The sequence below is a fragment of the Drosophila innubila genome (genome assembly GCF_004354385.1).
Source record: "Drosophila innubila isolate TH190305 chromosome 3L unlocalized genomic scaffold, UK_Dinn_1.0 0_D_3L, whole genome shotgun sequence".
NCBI classification, from domain to species: Eukaryota; Metazoa; Arthropoda; class Insecta; order Diptera; family Drosophilidae; genus Drosophila; species Drosophila innubila.
Genome location: NW_022995376.1, coordinates 12,036,633 through 12,053,937, shown reverse-complemented (window position 1 = coordinate 12,053,937; position 17,305 = coordinate 12,036,633). Strand labels below are relative to the sequence as shown.

At 44.8% G+C, this 17,305-nt stretch overlaps 5 protein-coding genes across 5 annotated transcripts; 2 read left to right on the top strand and 3 right to left on the bottom strand.

Moving 5' to 3' along the window:
- On the bottom strand, positions 1-5,465 carry LOC117786642 (dynactin subunit 1). The gene is made up of 3 exons (XM_034624980.1): positions 4,935-5,465; positions 2,413-4,459; positions 1-1,807 (listed from the first exon to the last, which is right to left on the bottom strand). Exons 1-3 carry the CDS (start codon positions 5,289-5,291, stop codon positions 201-203), a joined length of 4,011 nt encoding a protein of 1,336 aa, XP_034480871.1. The 5' UTR covers positions 5,292-5,465; the 3' UTR covers positions 1-200.
- A 147-nt stretch (positions 5,466-5,612) lies between these two features.
- On the bottom strand, positions 5,613-6,152 carry LOC117786671. Its single transcript, XM_034625019.1, has 2 exons — positions 5,829-6,152; positions 5,613-5,767 (listed from the first exon to the last, which is right to left on the bottom strand). Exons 1-2 carry the CDS (start codon positions 6,132-6,134, stop codon positions 5,648-5,650), a joined length of 426 nt encoding a protein of 141 aa, XP_034480910.1. The 5' UTR covers positions 6,135-6,152; the 3' UTR covers positions 5,613-5,647.
- Positions 6,153-6,393: 241 nt separating this feature from the next.
- LOC117786641 (E3 ubiquitin-protein ligase listerin) lies at positions 6,394-14,768 on the bottom strand. Its single transcript, XM_034624979.1, has 14 exons — positions 14,648-14,768; positions 13,798-14,576; positions 13,483-13,662; positions 12,377-13,421; positions 10,986-12,305; positions 10,696-10,928; positions 10,453-10,636; positions 9,963-10,238; positions 9,463-9,903; positions 9,277-9,388; positions 7,582-7,793; positions 6,895-7,086; positions 6,671-6,838; positions 6,394-6,607 (listed from the first exon to the last, which is right to left on the bottom strand). The coding sequence occupies exons 1-14, from the start codon at positions 14,693-14,695 to the stop codon at positions 6,548-6,550; spliced, it is 5,250 nt and encodes a 1,749-aa protein (XP_034480870.1). The 5' UTR covers positions 14,696-14,768; the 3' UTR covers positions 6,394-6,547.
- LOC117786661 lies at positions 7,766-9,454 on the top strand. Its single transcript, XM_034625008.1, has 2 exons — positions 7,766-8,847; positions 8,958-9,454. Exons 1-2 carry the CDS (start codon positions 7,989-7,991, stop codon positions 9,269-9,271), a joined length of 1,173 nt encoding a protein of 390 aa, XP_034480899.1. The 5' UTR covers positions 7,766-7,988; the 3' UTR covers positions 9,272-9,454.
- Positions 14,769-14,995: 227 nt separating the features above from the next.
- On the top strand, positions 14,996-17,305 carry LOC117786649. The gene is made up of 3 exons (XM_034624992.1): positions 14,996-15,210; positions 15,270-15,798; positions 15,861-17,305. Exons 1-3 carry the CDS (start codon positions 15,079-15,081, stop codon positions 17,228-17,230), a joined length of 2,031 nt encoding a protein of 676 aa, XP_034480883.1. The 5' UTR covers positions 14,996-15,078; the 3' UTR covers positions 17,231-17,305.

Sequence of the window (17,305 nt, the reverse complement as noted above, 5' to 3'; positions counted from 1 at the left end):
TTTAGCTATATATTTATTGTATGAACTGCAAATTTATATAATTGTTGAATAACACGCAAAATGAAAAGTGTAATATAAGAATATTAACCATAATACTTAAAATAATAATAATAATAAGTTAAGCAGCAAATCACATATACCTTTGTTCGGTTCGTCGTCCAAATTTGTCGTCAATTTGAGTCTAATACTATAAACTTGGCCTAAAATGCGCGCCGTAGATCTCCGCTGATGAAGAGACCAAAGTCTGAGGGCGCTGCCCGATGCGGATGCCGTGTGCAATATGTTTGGAAGATATGTCGCAAGAGGCGGCTACCCTGCAGTTCGATGTGCGAACGTCGTTGATGGGCGCTGGGTCCCAGCTCGAGATGAGCGAGAAGCCATTGGTTCTTGAGGCAACGCAGCTGGGCTTCCAGCGAGCTCAACTGACTGCTGGACTCCAGCTGCGGCACATGGAGCGGCTCGAGAGCGGCAAAGCTTCTGCAGAGTTCCGTGCCCTGCAGTTGTACACGGAGTTTGCGTTCCTGCCGCAACGCCTGATGCATCAGGTTCAATTCGCGATTGGAACTGCGAGTGGAGCTGGTTACACAGGCGCTGTCCTCCTGTTGCTGCTGCTGCCAGTGCTGCTGGGCCTGCTCCAGGTTGTTCAACTTGTCGGTTAATGTGCCGAGGGCATGCTGCAGAGCCGCCTCCTTGGAGAGGAGACTTTGCTCCAGCTGCTCCACTCCCACGGCCATTTGGGTGAGCGTTTGGCAATGATCCTGTATGAATCTGTGCAACTGCTTCTCGGCCATCTCCTTTCGCACCTGCAGCTCTGAGTAATCCTGTTGCTTCAACTTGGCCGTGTATTTGAGACTCTTGATTTCCTTGTCGCGATCGGCGACTGTCAGCTCCAAGCTCTTGACATCTTCGTAGTGACGCTTGACTTGAGCGGCGCGTTGTTGCAACGTGTTGCAGGTGGCATGTCGCACGTACTCCGTGTTGACATCCCTTGGCTCCAGCAGCGTGAAGAGCTCCTCCAGCTGCTCCTCGAGCAACTGCATACAGCGCTGACTGTACACATCCAGCTCACGCTGTTCCGTCTCCTGACTGGGAGCATATTTGGTGTAGTTCAGGCAGAGAATTCGCCAGAGTTTCTCGTGAGCAATGCCGCCATTCGACTCCTTGCTGGCCTCTCGAGCGGATATGCCCAGCATGTTGATGAGCGCTCCCAGCGCCTCATTCGCCTCCAGGATGCGTTGGTAGCGGGCACACTGCATTCCTGTCCAGGCGGCGTTGGTCTTGTTGCCGCTCAGCTTTCGCTGCAGTTTCTTTAGCTTCTGCTTGAGAGCACAGCTGTGTTCCATGAGCAGCTGCATGCACTGAAACGATGCAGTCTGCTCGTCCCCCAGCTGGATTATGGTGTGCAGCAATCCCGCATTGGCATTCACCGCATCCATGCCCGCCTCGTAGACCTCAATCAGTGCGCCATACAACTGCTGCTCATCCAGCAGCTCCACAAGCGTCTGTGGCGGCATCAGGTTCTGATGCAGACCATTGATGTAGTGCAGCACACGGCGAATGGGCTCACAGTTGGTGTGCTCGTCCAGCTGATTCGTCTTCAGCAGGCGCACAAACTCATCCAGCTGCTGCTCCTGTGACTCCAGATCACTGCGATAGATGGCTGCATGGGTGCAGAGCTCATAGTCACAATGATTGAGTCCATAGCGAAATTGTTGCAGCACCAACTGAAGACTCTTCAACAAATAGATGCACTGCGCCCGGAAGATGTACCGCTGCACGGAGTATCCCTCGAAGATGGCATCGCGACCTACAAATTAAGATACAATTTATATACATTTTATCAAAAATTCAATGAGAATCTGTTAGATAATGTTATACTTAAATAAAATTAAATAAAAATTATAATTTTATATATATAAATGATATAAAATATAAATGATCACATGGATCAACAGCAGAGTTGATTGAGCTATGTCCGTCTGTCTGTCCGTCTGTCCGTCCGTCCGTTTGTTTGAACGCGTCGATCTCAGAGACCATAAGAGCTAGAGACTTCAAACTTGGAAAATAGTTTCCTGGAAACCGTACGCAGATCAACTTTGTTTTTATTTTTGGATCGGACCTCCATATCATATAGCTGCCACAGGTACGATTGATGCAAAATTAAGTTTTAGCATGCAAAACTTTTGTTTTTTTGAGATATCTCGACCAATCTGACAAAGTATACATCTGAACTAGTATTATACATCATGACCAAATTTGGTTCTAATCGGCCTACTATATCATATAGCTATCTTAGAGACGCTTAGTCGAAAATCAACTTTTAATACAGACTACCTGGGCACAGGGTATCCTACTGTCGAGCGTGCTCGACTGTTGCCGTCCACTTGTTTATAATTTGAAAGTAGTACTCACCGAATTCACAGGCATTTGGGAACTTCTCATTGATCGCCTGGCAAACAATCTCGAGTTTGTCGTTCATGCGTTCCAGCAGGAGCATAACAAGCACCACATCGTGTTCACCTCCACGGAGCAGGAACTGTTCCGGCACAAAGGCCAGGACGTGCTCCAAGTGCTGTCCCTGCAGACGCATCTCCACAGCCTTCAGCTGTTGCTCCAGAGCACGTCCATAGGCCTTGCTGACGCTGAAGATGTGCTGGTAGTCGGCTTGGCTCTGTTGGGATGTTTCCTCCTGTTGCGATTCGTTGGCACTGCTAAAGTCCTCGATGGAGAGAGTGCCGCCATCTGTTTTCAGCTGCAGCTGCTCCTGGAGCTGACGCACCAGATCCCTAAACTTTAATATAGTCACATCCCGATCATAAAGACTTTCCAGAGCAGCGTTCTTTTGCTGCTCCAGAGATTTGACTTGACCGCTTAGCTTGTCGATTTCATCACGTAAATCGGATTCCAGTTCCTGATTGCTTTCAATGAGCTGCTCCTGGATTTGTTCAAGTGCTTCGAGTTCATTGACCTCATCTTCCAGAAGCTTCACACGCTCCTCCAGCTCCAGTTTAAGTGTGGCCAGCTGAGTGACCATCGACTCGGCACCCAGTGAGGCATCCACCTGCTCCTTAAGATCCATCAACTGCATCTCCATGTGATCCACACGGCGACTCTGCAATTCCTTAATGCTTTTCAGCTCATTGATCTCCGAGTGCTTCGTTTCCAGCTCCTTGTGTGTGCGCTGTGCCAACTGCTTCTCATGGGCCAAAGTGTCCCGCAATCTGACCACGGTTTCCCGCAATCGATGGTTGTACTGCTCCAAACGGAGGTACTCGCCCGTTGACTGCAGAGTCGATTCATTTGTCGACTGTTTCTCGCGTTTCTCCAGGTGCTGACCAACGCCTTGCTCCTCCTGTTCGGCCCGCAGGATCTCCAGATCCAGGCTGAGCTCATCGTTGCGCTCCTGTGCCATTTCCATCTCCATTTGCAGTGTTTCCAGTCGCTCCTCAGCCATTTCCTTGTCCAGCGTTAGGAGCTCAATGCTCTCAGCGACATCGTCGAGTTCCCTTTTATATTTCGAGGCGGTTTCCTGTGCCTCACGCTGCTCATGGCGACAGCGCTGTAATTCCCGCTGCAGCAGCACCTGCTGTGTCATAATCTGAGTCTTAAATTCCAACAGCTGTTCGTTGTGGATCTTGATGCGCTCCAGTTCCAGCAGTTTCAACTTATCCTCACTCTTTTGCACGCGTAGCAATTGCAATTCCTCGCGTAGTTGCCGCTGCTCCGGATTGTCCACAGGTGGCGCCACTGTGCTGGGCGTGCGCAGCGCCGGACCCGGCGTAAACTGTGGACGCAGTATCTCCAAAAATCCGGCCTCAACAAAGGCAGCCGGTGCCACTCGCTTCACGCTGCTGGTGGGGCTCATGCTCGTCTTGCTCCGCTTGGGAGCCAATGCCATGGGTACTGGCATGGCCAGGGTCAGCTGAGCAGTTGAACTTTGTGCCTGGGCTGTTGTTGGCTTGGGCTGACTAATACGCGTCGGTCGCAGCTGTGTGTAGGATGTGGAACGACGTTGATTGCAGGTCAAAGGTGGCGCCGTCAATGTAGACGACTGTCTAACCTCGCCAGGTGGCTCTGACTTGGCAGCCAGTTGTGTGGAAGCAGCAGTATTTGGTTGCTCTTGCGGTTCCATCTGACTTGTGCAAACATTAGTTTCTGTTCTTTCCTCAGAAGCAATTGGTGCCGATTTGCTAGACGTAGTCTTTGATTGGATAACAGCTGTTTCTCCATCCGTTGGCAATGGAATGTCAGCCTCTGAGACTGTCAGCATTGACTCCTGATGAGTCTCCAGTTCCTGTACTCTCCTTTGTATCAGTTGAGCCTGAGCCTGAGACTGGATCTGTGCATGTGGCTGAGTGGAAGTCACCCATGTCTTGGAAGTAGTTAGTGCAAAGGTTGCCTTCTCTGGCACTTTTCTTAAGGTTCGACCTGCTGAGGTTGTTGCCTCCCTTTGAATTTCCTGCAAAAGGACCAAAGGCATAAACATAAAAGTGTCTGAACAGTAACAAATTTTGTTAACACTCTTAAAAATAAGTGCGCTTGGTATGCATAAGTGTTAAATTGTTTGTTTGATATAAAATATTCAAAGTTATTTAATTATTTGCCTATTTAAAATAACTTCATTATTGATTAAAATCTAAAATAATTTAGTTTTTGATTGCATACATAAATATATTTGTATCTGCCAAAACTGCAGATAATAAAAGTTAAACGCCGAAATGAAACCTTCAACTGAAAAGTGTATGAAAAATAATTTTCAAAGTTTTTTTTCGGCCTATGCTCATGAGTGAAAAAAAATCAAAAAATGTTCTTGCTTCAGCAATGACAGAAAAAAAAGGAAAACAAAATTGGAAGTATCACTTTGTTCGGATTATTCCATGTGTCTGAACGTAAGAAACTAAAATATTTACCAGCTGGGAGAACTGATTGCTCACCTGGTCATCTGTTGGATGCCTGCTGCTTCTGCTCCTGCTGCCGGCCAGCTGGACTTTACTCACATTCCGCTGCATATTGTCCTCGGTCCGATTGTTATCCTGTTTTCTGTTTTTCTGCTCTAGCAATTGCAACTGCTGGGCACGCACGAAGAGGCCACAGTTGGGTGCACATTTAAAGTAGGTGCTGCCATTAAGGGTGCCATTGTTTTTGCCCCTCGGCTCATCGAGCACAACGCCAAACCACTGACCGCCAGCAAAAGTGGTGCGTCCCACATAGGCGACTCGACCACAAAGTACGTTCTTACCCGACACTTGTACACGCTGGCCAAGTTTCGGTTGAGCTGTTGACATATTCATGGGAAGCTTACGTCATTTTGGCTTAACGCATTGCCCGGCGCTGTGTTGAACGAGTATATCGAGCGATGGCGTGCCTAATCCCAGTTAGCAAACCTCTTGCAAACTGCAATGCAAAACTGATGCGTTCGTCATCGTCATCGTCATCGTCATTGCCACATTGTGACTCCACCCCAGCTGCTCAATGGGGGCAGCTACGGCGCAGAATCGTGAATTTCTGTTGGGTGGTGGTTGGTCGCGAATACAAATGCTGTACATAGCGCAGCACGTGTCTCACTAACTAATTAACTAATGATTTTTAAAAAGGTATATGTTACTGGCTGCTTAAATTTTTGGAGGAACAATTGCCATTGCTCCTATTATCGTTGCCTCCTAGACATCGGCCTTTTGTTCCTATCATTCGTATATTGGTTAAGTGCAACCTGCTCCTCTTTCAACATGCTCATAATTATCCCAATTTGATCGTCCGTTAGTGTACTCTTTGGGGCACATTCGTTAAATAACAATTAAATCTTCAGATATTTTACCCGATTTCCTTACCTGTGAGCTATTGGGTCGCTCAAACTCCTGCTGGACATAACCCAGCATTTTGTCTGTAAAATTGACCACGGGATTGTGTGAACTACTCTGTTCTAATGAAATTTGAGAATCTGCATTTGCATCTTGTAACTCATCAGCTCCGGTTGTACTCTGCACGCTCTGATGCGATGATGATGATGATGATGTCAATCCATGCAGAATCTCCTCCATGCGCCTTGGATCCACTTCGTTAATAGGACGCATATCAACTCCCACCTCACGCTTACAATATGGGCAACAACCGATAACCTTTACTCGTTTCGCCATTATTCTATTTCTTCAAGTAATTATTATTTGAGAATTGTACGTATTCTTTTGTATTGTGTGAAATTATGTGATATGATCGAAGTTGTTGATTTTACACTCTAAAAAGCCTGCTAAGAATTTCTTCTATACACGAGACAAAAGATTTTCAGAGTTTACATTCGTCAATTCAGTGTATTCTATGTATGGAATTTATTGTGGAAAGCCAAAAATTTCAAGCCATTCCTATCTTTTATTCACTGTAAATAAAAAGTCCCGCAAATCTTTAGACATTTAAAACTAGTGCGAATTTATTGTTTGTATTGTATTGATTTACAGGAAGGGCCAAAAAATAAAACTATTGACTATCGGCTTGATGTCCGTTGTGCCAAAGATTAATACGTGTCGCCAAATTGTTTAAATTAAGGCTTAATTGTTTAGAAAACATTGCGGCAAATGGGACAGGTGGATTTGCTGCTCGTCGTGAACCATTTGTACTGCAAATAAACAAAAGCATATTTTAATTATAAAATGATCAGTAAAATATTCGATCAGCTTACCAAGCAGGGTCCGTGGAATTTCTTTTTGCAGGTCTTGCAGGTCAATTTGGGCAGCTGGCAGGTGTCCTGATGTATGACTGTATAACAAACATAACATTCTTCCACACCTTCGAACTTCTTGTCCAGATTGTTTTTCCACAGAGTGAGGCCATCGTATATTGTGCCATTCTAACGATCAATTAAAGGTTAAGCGAGATCTTTCGATTGACAAGTCGAGGACTTACCTGATGGGTCAAATATATGGTCAACTGCATGCCTACATTCCGAGCATTGGCACGGCCGCCAATTTGGTTACCACATTCAACTTTAACAGCGCCTAGCGGATAATTGGGCGCCAACGTAATGACGAGCTCCATGCGTGCCTCATCTAGTGCATAGACAGCCAGAACTTCTCGTGTTGATGTGTGCACTGTCACCTGAAGACAGAGAGCAAATAAATTAAGAATTAATTTATATATATATTTATTTATATATTATTTATATTATATTTAATTCAACTCTCTTTAAAAGCATAATATGCTTAAATATTTTTTAAATTAGCTCAAAAAGTATATCAAAACATATGCATAAATATACAGATGAACTATCTACTGATTTTATAGAATTCAAATAATTTAACTAATAATCAATCTACTTTCTAAAACTAAGTAGACATTGCTGCTTTGTGCCTTAAGCCGGAGAATAAGACAAGTTATGCTTAACGTGAATCTGTATGTGTGTAACGTAACCGAAAATTCACGGAGCTGACCACTGCGAAATGGTACCACTGGAGATATTTCGAGCCATTGTCATTTTAGTGCTATTGGTCAGTATCGCTGTGGTCTTTATGATGCGCATGTACATCGAGGAGTCGGCATAAACAAGTACAAGGACCAAGAGACACGAAGAGAAATAAATTAGAGTAATCTCACCTGCATATTCTCGTGCTTCTCCTTGCGATTGGCGATTGCCTTAAGCTCCTCGGTACAGATCAGTGCACTCACATAATTCGTGGTAAGATTGTCAACAAAGTTCTTCTGCCTCGATTGGCAAGTATTCCACCATTTACGCACCACGGCGGGCAATTTTCGCAACACCTCTGTATACAGATGACAGGCATAGCGTTCCACTGACAGTTGGGGATCTGTTTGAGAAAGAACAAACATAAGCAAGTCAAGAATTTATATTTAATTTTAGGAGGCCAGAAGAAGCAAAGTTAGAAAAACATTACATTACACAACCACTCGTAGATACAGTCGAAAGTAGTTTATTCATTTCGTTTCTGATATTTTTGTTGTGTTGTTCGTTTCGTTAAACATTTTTCTATATTCATACAATCATGGAAAAAAAGCCCTTGAACTTTTATGAAATGGCCAGCGATGTGCCCATTCGCGACGTGAAGCTGGAAAGTGAAAAGTCGAAAGTTGGCGAGCCGGTCAACCTTGCACAAGCTCCAAGCGATAAGCCACCACCTCAGCGTGCAGTCGATACGAATGCGACGGTGGCGGATGAACTCAATGCACGTCTGGCCATGGTCCAACTACGACCTGATCGGGCCAAACGCATCAAGCGCCTTGTCAAGTCACAAATACCGGAGCCACAGCACATGTACAAATACTTTTGCATCTGTCCGCGCTATCATCCGTGCTATGTGCCCTGCCAGCACACCGGACAGATTATAATCGATCGTGATATGCTCAAAAGAGAGGAGCACATTTGTTACCTGGCCACACCCAAAAAAAATTTTCTTTCGCCACAACGACTTAGGCAGCCGCGATACATAACAAAGAAGATCTATGTGCCCATCTGCACGGCACGCATGGAGCGTCTGGCCAACCCACATCCTATGCGTGTCAAGGACACATTCAAGCACTTCAAGCACATCCTTCCGCCGCGCCTTATATCGTCGCTGCAGCAGCAAATGAAACCCAAACCTCCCGTTGAAGCGATGTCCATGGAGAAGGCAATGGAATATATGGAGGAAGAAATGCGACAACGTCGTGCCCAAAGGCAACAGCACAGAAAACGCTGCAATGGACTCAAGAAAATGATTTTGGAGCGACAACGTAAGCAAATGATGAAGATAGTATGTGTACTCTTTGAGGAGATGAAAGATTTTCTACTCAACGATCAATTCATCATTGACGAACAATCTCCCCTTTGTGCTGTGATCTTAGAGCGCATTAAGGAATTTACCGGTAAGTTCTAACAACCAATTCAGATTAGAAATAATTGATAGACAAAAAAAGAGAATCAACATTAAATGTTTACTCTATTACTAAATTTGCCTTATCTTTTAAATTCACAGAACAAGAGTTCTATACAACGAGCAACTTGCGGGATTATCAACGCATTTTGGCCAACAATCTGACAGTTTGGATAAACAAGTTCATATCGAACTTGAACATTTACTTGGCACCTCAACAGTTACCTGTGTCACGTACAATGCATGCGGACAGAGGCGAACAATTTGTGCCCATGTCTGATTACATTTCCATGTCTGAAGAAATGGCAGAGGAAATGCAATATGATTACGACTTTGATATGACCGATTATGAGGATTACGGTGAGGATGTCTTCCTGCCTGAGAATCTGCCCTCCGAGGAGACGTTGATAAATTAACTCACCCTTCAATTGAGGCCAACTTAGCTCCTTATAGACGTCGTTACTGTGCCATTTAGCGCTGTGATTCTTCAATATGTCCACCGGCATGGCCCGAAAGAGAAAATGTAGAAAATTCTGTAAATGTATATGAAATTTTAAGTGTGTTTAGACCCAAATCATCAGTAAACTAATGTCAGACAAGTTGTCACCTCTTCATAGCGATTCTCATTCAGCCAACTCGTGTAGACCGATCGCAGTGCAACTGGCGACTTGGCGCAAGCATATATAATGCAGTCCCATATTAGCAAATAGCTAAAAGCATCGTGTTTGTCAATAGGTTCCAGATCTTCCAGTTCGGTGAGCTTAAAACTAAACTCATCCAAATATTTACGCATAAGAGCATCATATCGCGTTAGATAATCCTCAAAGCGATTGAGGAAGTGCCACTTGGAGATCGTCGAACATGCTGCATCCAAATTATCATTTTGTTTATCATTCACCATTATGTCATCGGCCACAAAGTGTGGAGTCAACTGACGCAGCGCCTGCACCGCATTCATTCGCACGCTGTGCTGTGAACAGTGCAGCTGCTTGAGTAGCAAATTACATAGATGATCCAGGGAAATCTTTGAATTAGACGCTTTGCAGAACTAAACGAAAGATATCCAATTTAAATTAATAATTCGAGGCATATATTTTGCTTAATTACCCCGTAAACAAAGCTGTAGTCCAGCAGCTCCATTGTAGGCATTAGACGTTCCAATAAAGCCTCGTAGCATACAAGAGATTCTGGTTGCACAGTTGTGTCATGAGTCAGCTGATAATATGATTTAAATAGTACCACATTGACCTCCCTGGCAAAAAGACTCTCCCACTCGTCCACCACATTCTTCAGCATCTCCGTTGAGCTCTTTTGCTTCTCCGAGCGTATAAAGGTAATAAGCGTAGCAAACAGTTGGAATACAGCCACAATAAAAAAGGATGTCTAAAAATATATATAGAAACGTTTTATTTATGAATGGCTTATCCTGGAAAAGAATATATATCGAATTTCAATATAATATTATATCTTATTTGCGACCTTGGATGTCATTCATCGATTACTATGTGGGTAACCTTAACTTAATTCAATTATTCATTCGAATAATTTAAATTAACTTATTTGGCATTCAATCGTTTGAACTTGTACATTTGCTTACCTTTGGATCGCTGTAATGTGTTATAGATTTAGAAACAGTAAGAACCCAGGAGCTGAGTCCAATCCGTATGGCATCCCAGTTTTTAATGCTCAGCTCATAGGGGAAACGTTGCAAAATTTCATTGAGCAGATGAATAATTTCCACAGTATTCAGCACAGACTCGTAAGGCTGTCTCAGAAGCTCACTGCAAGATATTTATTACTAACAACTGAATAATACTAATTAATCATAAGATGAACTTACACATTATAATGGAGCAACTCTTTTTGGGCATTTTGCTGTTCGCCTACGCGGGTCAAGAACTGCAACGCAGAGGCAATAATATTGCGATCTGTTTGCTCATTGAGATCCGATTGGAAGTTGTTGAGTAGCAGACACCGGAAGACGGCTGCCTTGACCCACATATCTGGTGGCTCCGTTCGCATGATGGCGCTATTCAAATTAAGAGCCTTTTGCGAAAGTTTTGGCAAAAGATGCTAAAAGAAAAGTGTTTTAGTAATTAATGAAAAAGGATATATTCTTGTAATGCTTACCTGCAGCGTCATAACGTAAGCTTTGGGTTTGCCTTGGGATACAAACAACTCGGCCAGATCCTCATGCAGTAAAATCGTCGCACTTTCCTCAAAAGCCGCATATTGGGAGTAATAAATTAGATAACCCAATTGACGGCAGCTAATGACACTGTCCTGTTGAATGGCGGCCTGTTTCATGCGCTCCTTGATTATGTCCACCAATTCGCTGCTGTTGCCCATAAAACTGTGAATCTGTTCGGACAGGCAAAGTACCAGTTCTTCACTAGCGGCATTTAAATGGGAGTTGACTTCCATCCAGGTCTCTGAAGTGCTAGCGACTTTTATGCACTGGAGTATCTCTAAAATTAACGATTCACTCCATTGCTTGAGCAGATTGGCATTGGGATCACAATAGTCCTCCGTGAGCTCATCTTCGCCGTCATTTGTTTGGTGTGCCAATTGCGGATTTTCCACACGGCAAACAAGTTTGCAGATTGTGGTAAAGTTCAAAGCCGCGCGTCGCAGTACAGGTAAAATCTTGTGCTCATCCATACCAGCATTGTCGAAGGCGACGCCAGCGCTTATCGATTCCTGCAGCGACTCTAAGTACACACAATGATGTTCAAATTGGAGAACACTTTCATTGGTCTTCAGTTTGGAGCTTAGCAGCGCCACAATGCTCTCGTCTATGCGAGCCAAACGCTTTGGCTCATCCTCAATATTCTCTGTGGAACATATAACAAATTTGGCCATAGCCTCTGCCATGTTGTCCAAACTACCAGCATTCAGCTCGGCCGTGTTTGCCAATTCCTCAACAATTCTAGCACAGCTTTGCAGCAGCACATCGTCAATTTCAATGTCCTTGCTAGAGAGCGCATCCTGCCAACAAGTGGTTATTTCCCAAAGGGTATCCTCTGATAGATAGTCGCCCACTCGCTGCTCCAGGCTAAACTTGTACAACCGTAGAAAGACTTGCTGTCGCACAGCCAGCGAGGAGTTGTCCTGACTGCATATGACGGGCATTATCTGAGCTATAAAACTGCCACACACCTCAACCATGTCATTCGATGGCGGTTGCTCCAGCGGTGCAGACATGACCAGTACAATTTTGTCTACCGTAGCAGCATTTATAAGAATATCGCCCGTATCCGTTTGAAAGAAGCACTTGTGCAACAGGTTGAGTTTATCCCGGTTGTTGTCCACGACAACCTCCTCGGCAATGCGTGTGATAATTGAACAGGTCTCTGGGCTGGCGAGCATTTGGCGCACGGCAGGCTCAGTGCAAAGTGGATAGGAGAGCAGCCGATGCAGCAGCAGGTTCTGCACGCGATGTTGTTCCAGCTATAAATAATTAATATTTATTTAATTTAATAATTTACACAAGTATATCTGTTTAATATATTTCCACTCACCTTTAAGAGCTTTTGAGCAATATAGTCGAAACGCTGTGCCGGCTCCAGCAACGCCAGAATCTCAAAGAGTATCTCTACCACAGACTCGCAAGCCTCATCGTTCATCTGTCCGAGCAGTGCCACAAACTTATCCAGCGTGGCACTCAGCTCTCCCATCTCTGTTAAACTCTTGTAGAACTCGGCATCTGTGAACATATTGGTCAGCGTGCGCACCTGGGGAATGTAGCGCGCGGAGTTGTTGCTTTTGGTTGCCTTGTCCAGGCAAATTCGCACCAGTTTGACCACCAGCTGCTTGAGCTCCTTTTGAATGAAGGCGGCGTAACCATCGCCTTTTTTTGAGGGCGTTGAGTGCTGGGAAGTTTTCTCTGATATCGCCACTTCTTCGTCTGCTTCCAGAAACTTGACGCACTGTGTTTCCAAACTGGGATTCGCTACATGCAGATCCTGGACCAGCAGCAGAACATGTGACAGCCACTGCTCATTGATGTCCTCAGCTGCGAGATGCTGTGTGACCATCTCAAAGATGCGTGTCCAGAACACATTCAATAATTTGACATACAGGGAGCAGGAGCTTTTATTGCTCTCATTATTGCACTGACGATCCCAGAAAGCAACTAGTGCCGAAGTGTGCTGGAAGAAGTACTTGGCATGTGCATTCTCACTGAGCAGCAACTGTCCAATGGGTTGCAGCAGCTGCTGTTCAAGCAGTCCAAACCCAAACTGCTCCACCGATGCAGTCCGATCCGCATCATTGTTAATCTGCTGGAGTAGAAAGCGCAAACACTCAAAGTACGCACTGTGCATGATCGAAGTGTCGGATTTGGACAGTGGTGGATCATGTGGTCCAACAATTGCAGTTTTCAAATTATCAAAAAAACGCTGATAGAACTCGTAAATGTCTAAGCCCTGCAAGCTATCAGGCGTAATCTTGGACAGAAACGGCAGCAAATTTGGACAAATCGCCTGAGCATTGCGATTAAAGGCGTTGCCTAACATCGTTGAGAGTTTTGGAAGCAGTGCCTTGCGGATATTGAGCGGAGCATACCTGGAAAGACAAAAAAAATTTAGAAATAAAGAATATTTAATATTTAACAGTATCGTCATACCAATCATCGTAGTTGCTTTGCAGGAGCAGCACACAGCCCCAAACGTGAGGAGCGACCAGTGGATCAGCATCGTCAATGAATTGAAAGCTCGTTGTGATAAGTTGCGACTTTTGTGGTGTGATCACTTCCAGCAACTTGGAGCACTGCAGCATGTGATAGACACACTCAAACCAGGCGGCCCTGCAATGTAACAGAATTTTATTAGGCTGTATCGACTCAACTTGTTGTCCTGAAGAAGATTATATACACTTTATAGGGACTGACACATCGCCTTTAAAGCGTCGCAAGAATTAAAAAGTTTTTTGTATTTCTTACTTGATAGCGGGCTGCTTGTGCTTGGCAAAACTCCAGAACTTTTGATGCGTCACTAGAGTTGCTAGACCCTGCTTTAAGTGTTCCAGATCTTCTGCTTGTGCCGTTTGCTCCATAAAGAAGGACAACTCCTTTAAACTGCTGATGACAACGCGCTGATATTTTTGCTCAGACTCCTCAGGTTTCAGGTTTTTACCAATGGAAAGCGTCGCCGGAGTGTGAAACGTTAAATTTCTTGTGGTGTACTCAATGATTTCACTCTGGCAGTGCAAGCACACTTCGGATGTCCGGGCGAAGGTCTCCCGAAACGAATTGCTGGCAATGCTCGCGGCAGGTGCGTAGTTGTCGAAGCGACTGGCGATCCACACTGGAACCAGTTGCTTCAGGTACGGAGCCATAGCACGCTTACATTTGGACATGAGCAACTGCAGCACCAGCTGTGTTTGCTCACGCACTGCGTGCTCAATGTCAGTCGCCAGGTTGTGATAAAATTTAGGCCACAACGGCAAAATGTTTTTTAGTGTGTCCAAGTCCGATTCTGTGATGAGTTCGTGCAGCTCTTGCAGTGCCTTTTTCTTGGTCATGGGATCCTTTTTCGACAGCTTACGTAGTATGATTTGCGTCTGTGGACTAATGTTAACGTCGAATGTTTCTGGCATTTGCTCGGCGCTGGCAAAACCCGGAGCAAAGGGCACCAAGTTGCCATCGGCTTGAGCCGAGAAGCCAACAAACACAGGGGTTGTACTGCCCAGCAGCTCCGCGGAGCGGCTGCTGCTCGATGGCTAATGGGATAGAGATAGAGGGATAGATGAATCAGCGACCAAGTGTTGTTGCATGCGTGTAAATTGCTTACCTTTGCATTGTTTTTAGAGCGAGGCGTTTGTTTAGTTTTTCCACCCATTCTAACACGTTGAAAAGTAAGCTAACAATGTGTACACACTCTCGCACACAATCAGTTATACGACTGAATCAGCTGCTTAGTATTTTAGAATCGCAGCAATTCTTGTGATTTCACAAGGTATCGAAATTCGATACTACCAGCTGATTAATTTATTTTAAGAAACTCCTACTGTTAATATACATTTTAATAAGGATATCTAGCGTGCTAGTTACCCATATTTTCACTTAATTTTTTTTTAATCAAAAAATGTTCTTTCACTCACGAGCTATCGATAGTGCCGTGAAAGTATCAATAATCGATAGTTGCCCACCAATAGTTGATCGCACGTGTTGCTATTGTTTTGATTCGGCTTCACTTAATAAAACTCTTTAAATTGCATTAAAATGTCTAAATTCCTATCATATTACAATCTGTTTCCCATACCGGATCCCAAGGAGTTTCTGGGAATGGCGGCGGACAAGGAAACAGGCAATGTAATCACCACATTGGCACGTAATGTTGTTGTGATTTTGAATGTAAGTTGTAGGCCCTTTAACAAATTCAATTCTAGTTATTAATCAAAACTGATTTGTAGATAAGCACGCATAAGCAGCTTCACAGCTGGTCAATGCCAGAGAAACTGTCCGCCAAGGTAATATACGATCCAAACAGTCAGAAGTACGTTGGTGTTTTCGGCAACCACGCTCTGCGAACTTGGGATGTTACTACGGCGGATGTGTCCAAGTGCAAAAAGCTAAAGTTCCAAAAGAGTATTGCTCATGTGGTGTACACCGATCAAGAGGCTGTCGTGTTGTACAGTGATGGTTCGTGCCAACCGCTATCAAAAGCATTGGAATCACGAAAGGATCAAAAGGAGGATACAGCTGAGCAATTGGCGCTTGCAGCCAACAACACGCTGAGTAAGCCAACAGTGCACACGCTGAGCAACGGCCAACAGATGCTCACATACTTTGTGGAGAAGACCGCAACTGGTGAATTCATCCTCGTACGACGCTCATTGTCCAATAATAGTAAGCGAACCTATGTAATAAAGAGGGAAGCCGTTCGATTGACCGGTCATGCGGTCATCGAAGGTGATGCAGGTCCCCAACTGATGACCATTTGTAAGTAACGTAACGACTGTCTGTGATGGAGTTAATTTGATTTAAAAACTTATTTGTTGCAGGGTCCGACAAGCGAATTTTCATGTTAAGCCTTGCTGAACGCTCTCACGAAAGTGCTCCTGGACAATTTGTGTCCATGCTCGCAGAGCTCAACGTGGAGAGCAAGTTGTCGTTGCAAGGATTGTCGCGCAACTTTGCGGCTATCTACGGCGCCAATTATGGCCAGGAAGGTGCCTCGCTGCTTGTGTACAACACACAGTTTAAGGTGGTCAATGCCAAGCAATACTTTAAAGTATACTTGGACTTTTCACGCTTGTGGGCGCGTGATGAGCACATTCTTTTGGCCATGGGTCAGCATATTGCCGCCGTGCGCTATCGCATGAATGATGAATTGCTGGTGGATATGCTAGGCTCACAGCTGAACGAAGCGCATTTGACGCCCATTGAGTTGGATCACATCAACGAGGAGGAATCACTGGAGGCAGCTATCAAGTTTGGGGGCAACAGTCGTGCCCACAACTCCTTTAAACTGGGCAAGCCTATAAAGCATCCACGGCCTGACTTGCCAAAAGCGAATGGAACTAGTGTTGCCTTTGAATCGCCTGAAATATCGCAGCAGCAGCTCAACGATCTCATCAAGCAGCATGTGGATGGTGAAATGGTACAAGTTGACAACGGATTTGAGGACGTTAATGTTACCCTCATGCGTAACTATTATGATATGGGACCACAGAATCTGGCGGTGCAGTCAATAGTAAGACAATTGGAACGAAGTGGTGCTGGCGAGCAGGAGATTACCGAGAAGCTATTAACGCTGTTCATTAAAACTCAAAACTCAGATCATGTTCTTATGTGTGTCCGTCGTTACACCAACATCTCTGAGCACATGTTGGCCTGGTGCCTACGATATGCCCTGGACAACACACCACCTGCGCTTACCAATGGCAATGCCATGGAAACGGATGATAATAATGCCCCAGCAGCGCCAGCCAACGATGAGCTACTTAATGCAGTGCTCGCCTGCAGCTTTAATTCGGTTGCCATTGAGAAGCATCTGAAGCAGCGCCTTGAACTGTCCCATGTCCAGCGACTGCTGCAACATTTGTATGTACTGGCCAGTGACGCTGATGCACTGCTCGAGGAACGTCCCAACCAGGATACCGCCTCACTGGGCAATATGTGCACCGAGCTTCAAGCTTTTCAATGGCTGAGCGCCATTATAACTTCACACATTACGCTGTTGACCATCTCCAAAGATGAAGAGCTGCTGGCCTTGCTAACAAAGTGGTCAGAACTCTTCGAAATGTATTCCAACATTTTGGATCCCTTGGCCACTGTGATGCCAGCACTGCGCAACATTATAGCCCGTCGCAAGCGGAAAAACCCGTACCCCACCCATTGGTATGGCATTGAGACAGTAAAGCTGTACTAACGATAAGTTCTAAAAGCTTGTTCCCCAATGAAAATGTTGTTAATTGTAAGCTAAATAAATGTAGAATTAACCAAA

Excerpts from the sequence above, each read along its gene's own strand:
- LOC117786642 (XM_034624980.1), bottom strand. The coding sequence starts at position 5,291 with ATGAATATGTCAACAGCTCAACCGAAACTTGGCCAGCGTGTACAAGTG. Across the intron at positions 4,460-4,934 it reads GGCATCCAACAGATGACCAG|GAAATTCAAAGGGAGGCAAC; the intron begins GTGAGCAATCAG and ends GTCCTTTTGCAG. Across the intron at positions 1,808-2,412 it reads CCCAAATGCCTGTGAATTCG|GTCGCGATGCCATCTTCGAG; the intron begins GTGAGTACTACT and ends CTTAATTTGTAG.
- LOC117786671 (XM_034625019.1), bottom strand. The coding sequence starts at position 6,134 with ATGGCGAAACGAGTAAAGGTTATCGGTTGTTGCCCATATTGTAAGCGT. Across the intron at positions 5,768-5,828 it reads AGCGACCCAATAGCTCACAG|AGTACACTAACGGACGATCA; the intron begins GTAAGGAAATCG and ends TGTGCCCCAAAG.
- LOC117786661 (XM_034625008.1), top strand. The coding sequence starts at position 7,989 with ATGGAAAAAAAGCCCTTGAACTTTTATGAAATGGCCAGCGATGTGCCC. Across the intron at positions 8,848-8,957 it reads GCGCATTAAGGAATTTACCG|AACAAGAGTTCTATACAACG; the intron begins GTAAGTTCTAAC and ends TTAAATTCACAG.
- LOC117786641 (XM_034624979.1), bottom strand. The coding sequence starts at position 14,695 with ATGGGTGGAAAAACTAAACAAACGCCTCGCTCTAAAAACAATGCAAAG. Across the intron at positions 13,663-13,797 it reads CACAAGCAGCCCGCTATCAA|GGCCGCCTGGTTTGAGTGTG; the intron begins GTAAGAAATACA and ends GTTACATTGCAG. Across the intron at positions 6,839-6,894 it reads CCATATATTTGACCCATCAG|AATGGCACAATATACGATGG; the intron begins GTAAGTCCTCGA and ends ATTGATCGTTAG.
- LOC117786649 (XM_034624992.1), top strand. The coding sequence starts at position 15,079 with ATGTCTAAATTCCTATCATATTACAATCTGTTTCCCATACCGGATCCC. Across the intron at positions 15,211-15,269 it reads ATGTTGTTGTGATTTTGAAT|ATAAGCACGCATAAGCAGCT; the intron begins GTAAGTTGTAGG and ends ACTGATTTGTAG. Across the intron at positions 15,799-15,860 it reads TCCCCAACTGATGACCATTT|GGTCCGACAAGCGAATTTTC; the intron begins GTAAGTAACGTA and ends TATTTGTTGCAG.